Source organism: Piliocolobus tephrosceles, chromosome 2 (assembly GCF_002776525.5).
Source record: "Piliocolobus tephrosceles isolate RC106 chromosome 2, ASM277652v3, whole genome shotgun sequence".
Taxonomy (NCBI): domain Eukaryota; kingdom Metazoa; phylum Chordata; class Mammalia; order Primates; family Cercopithecidae; genus Piliocolobus; species Piliocolobus tephrosceles.
Window position 1 is genome coordinate 100026733 of NC_045435.1, and position 10444 is coordinate 100037176.

At 44.5% G+C, this 10444-nt stretch overlaps 1 protein-coding gene across 1 annotated transcript in view; it reads right to left on the minus strand.

The window, feature by feature from the left end:
* Window positions 1-9971: 9971 nt before the first annotated feature.
* The window catches only part of HRG (histidine rich glycoprotein), a 12407-nt gene continuing 11934 nt past the window's right edge, over window positions 9972-10444 (minus strand). Inside the window, exon 8 of the mRNA XM_023187643.1 lies at window positions 9972-10387. Coding sequence (XP_023043411.1) covers window positions 10003-10387 — 385 coding nt within the window. The 3' untranslated portion in view covers window positions 9972-10002. The remainder of the gene's footprint in view (window positions 10388-10444) is intronic.

Consider the following 10444-nt stretch of genomic DNA (forward strand, 5'->3'; position numbering starts at 1 on the left):
ACACACTGAGAAGTATAAGTGATGACGGCCTCAGCAGGGCCTCCAGTTTGTTCTTGCAGTTGTGTCCTCTCACCCAGGTCTACCACTGATCATGGATTTCCTGCTTTGATGTCACCTTGCCCAAAGCTAAATCTTCTCTCTTCTTTTACAAACCAGCTGCCTCTCCATTTCCCTTGTCTTTGTCACTGGCACCACTAACAACATATTGCCTTAGACTCTGGGTTAAAAAGTGTAAACCTATAAGATTTACACTTGTGCTTGCTTTTGCTATCCAGGACCAGGCCCTGTATAGACTTCTTGGCAATGTCTCTCGTGTCTATTCCTCATGTTCATTGCCCTGAATCCCACTGCTGTGTCTGGCCCTCATTCTCTCACACCTGCATACATAAAATAGCTTCCTAGTTTGTGTCCCTGTCTCTTGACTCAGTTTCCCCAGGCACATTGGGTCCCCTCCCCACCCACCCGCTCTCTACGATAACTCTCAGAGGTATCTCTGTGCTGATGCATCCTGTGCCCTAACATGTGTCAACGAGCCTGGAATGGGACTAATGATCACTGAATTACTGGTTGAATCCTAAACTCCTGCACTCTTGTTTTCTGCAACCTTCAGTGCCTACCTCTCTGATACTTTAAGAAGGGTAGAAGGGTGGATTGCTCTGCTTGTCCTCTGTTGTACTCCTGGTCTGTCCTCCTGATTTCAGTTGTTCCACCAAAGGGAGGGCAGCTTATTTTGGGATGGAGGAGGGAGGCTTCAGTTCTCTCCATAATGTCCATCAGCCCCTCAAGTCCACTTCAGGTAGGTGAATAATGTAAGTGAAGACAGTAAGTTTGCTTTGCCTGAAGATAAGTCCACAGTCTTTCCTCCCATGTGATGGCAGCTCCAGAGCCCACACAGACCTTCTGCAATCCCTCTGTGTATATTCAAGCGCTCATAATACCCCTCTTCCTGATTCCCTACCCTCCTAGAAGTGATGTACCATGAATTCACCAGAAATGCCTTTACCCAGACGCTTTTCTTAATGCATTTCCCACCATGCATCACTGTCTGGCTGATATGGTTTGATTCTGTCCCCACTCAAATCTCATCTTGAATTCTTATGTGTTATGGAAGGGACAAGATGGGAGGTGATTGAATCATGGGGGCTCTCTTTCCCATGCTATTCTTGTGATAGTAAGTCTCATGAGACCTAATGGTTTTCAAAAGGGGAGTTTCCCTGTGCAAGCTCTCTTCTTTTGTCTGCCACCATGTGAGACATGCCCTTCACCTTCCACCATCATTGTGAGTTCTCCCCAGCTACGTGTAACTGTAAGTTCAATAAGCCTCTTTAATTTTGTAAATTGCCCAGTCTCAGGTATGTCTTTATCAGCAGCATGAAAACAGATCAATACAGTAAATTGGTACCAGTAGAGTGGGGCGCTGCTGAAAAGTTACCCAAAAATGTGGAAGTGACTTTAGTACTGGGTAACAGGCAGAGGTTGGAACAGTTTAGAGGGCTCAGAGGAAAATAGAAAAATGTGGGAAAGTTTGAACCTTCCTAGAGACTTGTTGAATGGCTTTGCCCAAAATGCTGATAGTGATATGGACAGTAAAGTCCAGGCTGAGGTGGTCTCAGATGGAAATGAAGAGCTTGTTGGGAACTGAAGCAAAGGTGACTGTTGTTATGTTTTAGTAAAGAGACTGGTGGCATTTTTCCCCTGCCCTAGAGATTTGTGGAACTTTGAAGTTGAGAGAGACGATTTAGGGCATCTGGTAGAAGAACTTTCTTTTTTTTTTAATTTTTATTTTACTTTAAGTTCTGGGATTCATGTGCAGAATGTGCAGATTTGTTACACAGGTATACATGTGCCATGGTGGTTTGCTGCACTGATCAACCCATCATCTAGGTTTTAAGCCCTGCATGCATTAGTTATTTGTCCTAATGCTCTCCCTCCCCTTGCCTTCCATCTCCCGACAAGCCCCATTGTGTGATGTTCCCCACCTTGTGTCCATGTGTTCTCATTGTTTAACTTCCATTTATGAGTGAGAACATGCGGTGTTTGGTTTTCTGTTCTTGTGTCAGTTTGCTGAGAATGATGGGTTCCGGCGAAAGAAATTTCTAAGCAGCAAAGCATTCGAGAGGTGACTTCAGTGCTGTCAAAGGCATTCAGGTGGCTTTTCTTTTTTTTTTTTTAAATGGAGTTTTGCTCTTGTCATCCAGGCTGGAGTGCAATGGCATGATCTCTACTCACTGCAACCTCCGCCTCCTGGGTTCAGGTGATTTTCCAGCCTTAGCCTCTAGAGTAGCTGGGATTGCAGGCGCCTGCCACTGCACCCAGATCATTTTTGTATTTTTAGTAGAGACAGAGTTTCACCATATTGGCCAGACTGCTCTCAAACTCCTGACCTCTGGTGATCCACTCAGCCTCCCAAAGTGCTGGGATTACAGGCATGAGCCAACGTGCCTGGCCAGCATTTAGTTCTATAAGGGAAGCAGAGCATAAAAGTTTGGAAAATTTGCAACTTGACAATACAATAGAAAAGAAAATTCCATTTTCTGCAGAGAAATCCAAGTCGGCTGCAGAGCTGAATGTTAATTCCCAAGACAATGGGGAAAATGTCTCCAGGGCATTTCAAAGGTCTTCACAGCAGCCCCTCTCATCACAGATCTGGAGGCCCAGGAGGATAAAGTGTTTTTCTGGGCCAGGCTCAGGGTCTCCTGTGCTGTGTGCAGCCTAGGGACTTGATACCCTGTATCTCAGCCACTCTGGCTATTGCTGAAAGGGGGCCAATGTAGAGCTTGGGCTGTGGCTTCAGAGGGTGGAAGCCTCAAGCTTTGGCAGCTTCCATGTGATGTTGAGTCTGCGAGTGCACAGAAGTCAAGAATTGGGGTTTGGGAACTGCCACCTAGTTTTCAGATGATGTAAGGAAATGCCTGGATGTCCAGGCAGAAGTTTGCTGCAGGGTGGGGCTCTCATGGAGAACCTCTTCTAGGGCAATGTGGAAGGCAAATATGGGGTCAGAGGCCCCACACAGAGTTCCTACTGGGACACCACTTAGTGGAGCTGGGGGAAGAAAGCCACCATCCTAAAGACCCCAGAATGGTAGATCCACTGACAACTTCCGTATGGCTGGAAAAACCACAGACACTCAATGCCAGCCTATGAAAGCAGCTGGGAGGGAGGCTGTACCCTGCAAAGCCACAGGGGCAGAGCTACCCAAGACCATGGGAACCCACCTTTTGTATCAGCATGACCTGGATGTGAGATATGGAGTCAAAGAACATGGAGCTTTAAGATTTGACCACCCTGTTGGATTTTGGACTTGCATGGTGCCTGTAGCCCCTTTGTTTTGGTCAATCTCTCCCATTTGGAATGACTATATTTACCTAATGCCTGTAACCCTATTGTATCTAGGAAGTAACTGACTTGCTTTTGATTTTACAGGCTTATAGGCAGAAGGGACTTGCCTTGTCTCAGATGAGACTTTGGACTTTGAACTTTTGAGTTAATGCTGAAATAATTTAAGACTCTAGGGGACTGTTGGAAAGGCATGATTGGTTTTGAAATGTGAGGACATGAGATTTAGGGAAAGCCAGGGGGAGAATGATATGGTTTGGTTCTGTTTCAACCCACATCTCATCTTGAATTCCCATGTGTTGTGGGAGGGACCCAGTGGGAGATGATTGAATCATGGAGGCAGGTCTTTCCTGTGCTATTCTCATGATAGTGAATAAGTCCCATGAGATATGGTGGTTTTAAAAAGGAGAGTTTCCCTGCACAAGCTCTCTTGTCTGCTGTCATGTGAGGCATGCCTTTCAGCTTCCACCATGATTGTGAGGTCTCTCTAGCCACGTGGAACTGTAAGTCAATAAACCTCTTCCTTCTGTAAATTGCCCAGTCACAGATATGGCTTTATCAGCAACGTGAAAACAGACTAATACATTGAAAACAGACTAATACTTCTCCCATGCAATCCTACTAGACCTCCCTTCATTAGATGGTTCCAGTACATTTACCACTCCTGTGTTCACTTGAATATTTTAGGGCTCAAAAAAGGATACCCCACAGTATGGTGCCTTGGCATGCTGAGCCCCTTGAACTGGAGGAAACCAAAAAGGACCTCAGAGGCAAGATCTATCTGACCTGCTCCCACTCTTTGTTCTCCTACTCTCCTTTCTCCCCCAAGGCAGACCATAGAAACTAGAATTCCTCTTCCCACAGGCAGGTCACAGAAAGAGGAATTGCTCTGCCCCAAAGCAGCCATAAAACCTAAAATATGACTCTCACCTTTCATCCAGGCCTTTCTGTGTAGGAACTGGCCATAAAATAAATTCTCTAATCTACTCTTTCTGCTAGTAGATCCCAAAATCTGCATGTCAAATGGGTGCTGCACCATAACTAGGAGCAAGAAATGCCACAGAGAGGCTATGGAGAACTCCAACTGAAGGCCTGTGGGGTTTCCCCTGATAGTCTATTACTATTGGATCTTTTCTTTTTTGTTGGACCACACTGCTGTTCAGTCTTCACGGAATCTAAGCTTAGCAATGGACAGTTGTCCCTTGGGTCTTCGGGCCTTCACTCTGAAGGCTCTCATGTTATGGAAACGGATTAAATAAATATGCTCTGCTTTCTCTTGTTCACCTGTCATTTGTTGTAGGTAAGTCAGCTCTGACCCTGAGGATGGGTGAGGAAGGGCATTGCAACTTTTACAGTCCTACAGTGGATACAGTGTTTTGCATTCACCAAGCCTAAGCAACCTTTTTCATAAAGTTAAACTATTTGGAGAGAGGAATTTTAAAGGTAGGTTAGAGACATGTGTTTTCCTGTAGTAAAGGTGTGTCTTCAAGTCTTACAAACATAAAAGATTGAAGTTTTGTTGCTGTTAGGATCTCTTGCCAATCTGACTTGTCAATTGATTCTCCCTGGAGTCCCTGGAGAAGAAGGGGCAGTGGGAGCCAATGGGGCTATTGTAGGGGTGGGGCAAGAACATGAACTTGGCAGTAAGTCCAACCTGGATTCCAATGTAGTTCTGCTACTTACCTATGTGATCGCAAGGAAGACAAGGTCACATAAAGTTTCTGAGGCTTAGGTTTCTCACCTGCAATAGGTGGAAAATCATGATATCTTAACAGGGTGGTTTTGAGGGGTGAATGAGGTCATTAATACATGTGCAGGACCTGGTGATTAGTTCTCATAAACTATCTCTAATCCTACGGAAAGGTGTATTGGGGGAAAACCCCACCCCCGATATTCAACGTGGGTGCTTTTCTATCTTCCTAAGCTTTGGCTGGTCTAAGAAATAAAGAGAAAGAGTACAAGAGAGAGAAATTTTAAAGCTGGGTGTCCGGGGGAGATATCACATGTCAGCAGGTTCTGTGATGCTCCCTGAGCCGTAAAACCAGCAAGTTTTTATTAGCAATTTTCAAAAGGGGGAGAGAGTATACGAATAGGGTGTGGGTCACAGAGATCACGTACTTCACAAGGTAATATCACAAAGCAAATGGAGGCAGGGTGAGATCATAGGACCACAGGACGGGGTGAAATTAAAATTGCTAATGAAGTTTTGGGCATGCATTGTCATTGATGACATCTTATCAAGAGACAAGATTTGAGAGCAGACAACCAGTCTGACCAAAATTTATCAGGCGGGAATTTCCTCTTGGGAGCGCTATGGGAGACCAGGGCTTATTTCATTCCTTCGTCTTCAACCGTAAAAGACAGCCACCCCTAAAGTGGCCATTTCAGAGGCCTACCCTCAGGGGCCATTCTCTTTCTCAGGGATGTTCCTTGCTGAGAAAAAGAATTCAGTGATATTTCTCCATTTGCTTTTGAAAGAAGAGAAATATGGCTCTATTCCACCCAGCTCACCGGCAGTCAGAGTTTAAGGTTCTCTCCCTTGTTCCCTGAACATTGCTGTTATCCTGTTCTTTTTGCAAGGTGTCCAGATTTTATATTTTTCAAGCATACATGCTCTACAAACAATTTGTGCAGTTAATGCAATCATCACAGGGTCCTGAGGTGATATACATCCTCCTCAGCCTACAAAGATGATGACATTAGGAGATTAAAGTAAAGACAGGCATAGGAAATCACAAGGGTATTGATTAGGGAAGTGATAAGTGTCCATAAAATCTTCACAATTTATGTTCAGAGATTGCAGTAAAGACAGGCATAAGAAATTATAAAAGTATTAATTTCGGGAACTAATAGATGTCCATGAAATCTTCACAATTCATGTTCTTCTGCCACGGCTTTAGCCAGTCCCTCCATTCGGGGTCCCTGACCTCCCGTAACAAAGATGTCTAAGATACCTGCCTGACTGAAATAGGTTCAAGTGCATAGTCATGGGAGAAGGCAGATTTTAATGGGGAATTGTGTGGAAAATATGAAAAATGGAAGAGATGTTGTGAAGTTCTTAGGTTGAGAGGAAGGAGGAGAAGCAGAGATGTGGAAGCTGAATGCTGGGAGGATGAAGAAATGCATAAGGGAGCACTGTCCAGGGGGAAGTAGACCAGAATGGTCACAGCTGACCAGTAAGTGTTTGCAGTAAAGACACAGAAACAGGCCTGGGCATCATCACTGGTAGTGTCATAAAGAATACAGCATGTGGCTTTGGTGGAGGCCAATTGAGGTTCTAATCCCAGTCCCACGTTTACTGACTGTAAGATCCCAAGCAAGTAATTCAACCTCTTTGGTTCTCTTCTTTCCCTAAGAAATGGGGATTGTACAGCCTATTTTCCCTATCTATGTCCCTTTCCTCCTTGGAGTACAGGCAGACTTCATTTCCCCATCTCCCTTGCATTAGGTTTGGCCATATGACTGAGCTCTAGCCAGTGAAATGTGAGCATGAATCATGCATGCGCCTTCCAGGCCTGGCCCACAGAAACCACTTTTATGATCCTCCACTCTCTCCCGCTGTGGGCTGGATGCAGAGGATCCAAGAGACAATTCTGAGGTCAAGGGGAGAGCAGATCCCCCAGACAAAAGGAGCCTGGCACCCTGAATCACCGTTTGGATGGCCATCTGCTGATAACCCATATTGACCTGTAACATGAGAGAGAAATCAAATTCTCCATCCTTAGGCCACTGAGTTTGTTCCAGCAACTGGCCTATTCTGATGCAATGATATTTTCTGTATGAGAGAGTTGTTGGTAAAGATTAAATTACAAAATGTATTAAACATCTTAATTTTTATTTTTATTATTAATTTGTTTGGAGACAAGGTCTCGCTCTGTTGCCCAGGTTGAAGTGCAGTCATGGGATCTTGGTTCACTGCAATCTCCGCCTCCCAGATTCAAGTATTTCTCCCACCTCAGCCTCCATACAGGCATGAGCCACCATGCCCAGGTAATTTTTGTATTTTTTGGTAGAGATGGAGTTTCACCTTGTTTGCCAGTGATCCACCTGCTTCAGCCTCCCAAAGTGCTGGGATTATAGGCATGAGCCACTGTGATCAGCCATATGTTCAGACTCATAGTAAATGCTTAATGTACCCGCTCATTATACAAACATTTCTTAAACCCTTAGTGTGTGGCAAGTGCTTTAATGAACAAAGCAGACAAAGTGTTTTCTGTTATAGCATAAATTGGAGATGAAGAAAAAGGGAAAATCAATAAACATTTCTAGCCTGAAGGATTTTAAGAATGGTATCGCCACTGACAGAAAGGCTGATATTAGGAAGTGGGAGAGCTTTTCTGGAGAAGAATGAGGAGTTTGGACTTTAGACTTTTAAGAGGCATTAATTATATTGCCTCTGTGAACATCACCTTTGAAAGTTTATGAAATATTTGTAAACAAAAATTGATACACTTTTTAGCTGGGATGACATAAGAAGCGTAGAAAAGCAGCTGAGGGCATTGGCTCACGCCTGTAATCCCAGCACTTTGTCAGGCTGAGGCAGGTGGATCATGATGTCAGGAGTTCAAGACCATCCTGGCCAATATGGTGAAACCCCATCTCTACTAAAAATACAAAAATTAGCCAAGCGCGGTGGCAGGCACCTGTAGTCCCAGCTGCTCGGGAGGCTGAGTCAGGGGAATCGCTTGAACCCAGGAGGCGAAGGTTGCAGTGAGCTGAGATTGTGCCACTGCACTGCAGCCTGGGTGACAGAGCAAGACTCTGTGGGGGGGGGGGGGGGGGGGGGAAGAAGTCTAAAAATGCATGGTGTATTGTTTAAAACCTCTAGTAGAATGTACCATCTCAGGGTGGGAATGGTTTCTTATCCCATTATTCCCCTGCAGTATTGGGTGTGCATAAGAAGAATGCACTTAACTGAAATGAATTGAGAGCTTCAACTCCTCTGTATTCCAAGGAATATTTTCATTAACTCAAGCAATGTTTATGAAAATACTTTATAAATTATTGAACCCTACTCCAGTGCTTCTGCGGGAGGATATATCCTGAGTTATTAACCTCTGTATCTTTTGCCCTCCATGGGAGTATCTTTCTCCTCTCCCTGTTCAAGCAGCTGACCTGGTGTTCATGCCTCCAGGAGGAAAGTGATTCTGCAGGGCCACATTCAGCTGCATCTGCTGGTGTGGTCACGTGGGTTGTTTATGGATGGTGACTCTTCTGATAGGTTGTTGTTTCTGGTCTGATTGGTCAGTGCTTGGGTCACGTTGGTTATGAAATACTTTGAGTATCACTATTGTAGTTGGAAGATAGACAGAATCTGAATTCTTTTAGTTTGTTCAAATGATTAAGTCCTGATTTGAGGAGGAAAGACAAAGAGGAGTACAGTGTGGAAAAAGAGTCTTCTGGCCCTAAAAATAAACAAAGTGAACTTACCTGAGACTAGCAAGAGAGTCCTTAGCTGAGGGAGAAGGTATAAGAAGAAGAGTAGGGTAAGGGGTCTCCGAGGCAGAGGAGACCTCTGCCCTGCTTTCTGGGCATGCAGCTGGGAAGACAGCAAGATCCCAGGGAGAGAGTAACCATATGCCATACCTTGGCAGTCATGTCCATTGCTAGTTACAGACACTCTTGCATTTACAGTTTGCTAGAGAAGTAGCAAATAAATCAGACTGAAAGAGTGATGTGAACAGGGTCGTGACTATCCCTTGAGCATGATGGCTATCACTCATGATGATGATCATTGGTCCAACAGTCACCCTGGCTGAGGGATAGTCACTACCCTGTTTCCCACGACCTGGACAGCTTGGCACTGTGTAAGATTCTAGAACTGTGGCCCAACTTTGTGTGGAAAGTAGCAGGGTAGGGCGAGGGAACTCCAGGAAGGACCAGGGTTAAATTTCCCACTAAGCCAGTAGGATGGCATTCTCAAATAGAAATTAATTTGTTCTGAGCATAAAGTGACATTTCTTGTGCACCTGAATTTATGGTCATGATTCATGTTAGCAAGCTTCTTTGCAATTTATAGCCAGAAGTTTGTTTGCTTCACGACTGAATTTAGAACTTATTTGTCCAAAAGAAAATTTAGATGCCTAGTAATAATCACTAGGAGAGAATTTAGGTCACTTTAATAATAATAAATAGGGAGAGGGTGGGAAGCAGGAGAGCACTTGGAAAAAGAACTAAAGCATGCTGGGCTTAATACCTAGGTGATGGGTTGATAGGTGCAGCAAGCCACCATGGCATGCATTTACCTATATAACAAACCTGCACACCCTGCACATGTGCCCTGGAACTTAGAACATAAAATAAAATAAATAATAATAATAGTTTCAATACCATACTTTATTGGTATGCCCAGGTATAGCCCAAGCAGTAACAGAGACTCTAGAATTAGAGTTAAGTCCAGGAAAGGAGATTCTGAGTGGCATAGATTTGCCTCAGGTGTTGTAGTGATGAGTGACAGAATTAACTACTAATTGGCAGCACTGAGTTCTTTCCTCTCCTTTCCATTTGATCTTTCTTCTCAGGCCATCTCTTTTCCCATTCACATTTTGCTGCATTTCTAGTATGAAAGCAAATAGAAAACAACTGTAATTTTCAAAATTACTGGTCATTTTATTTATGATTCTAATTCGATGTATAATTCATTTTCCTCTTCAAAGGAATCACATTTTATTTTGGAAGTGAGTGTGTGAAAAACGTGGAAACTTGTGGAAACTCACTCTTGAACTTCCCTGGACATGATTCAGAGGCTGACTGAGGAAAGGGCTGAATGTCTGGCTTTAGAGGGTGTTTGTGGTGCGGCAATGGGAAACTGGGAAAATTGGCTTCAGGAAGTGGCAGCACCTCACCTTTCCTTAGAGAAGGGAGTCGGTACACAGATCCAATTTGTCTGCAATGGAAGGGATGGTGTCCTTTACCTGGGCCTCGTTTTCTTAAGTGCCCAGGTGGTGGGCCGTGGCCATGGCAATGGTGACATTGGTTATGGGGTGGTGGGTCACAAGGTCCATAATCTTGGAAATCATGGCAGTGGGGATGGGGTCCAGGGGGATGGTGTCTGTGGGGATGGGGTCCAGGGGGAAGGTGCCCATGGGGTGGGTGCCCGTGGGGAGGG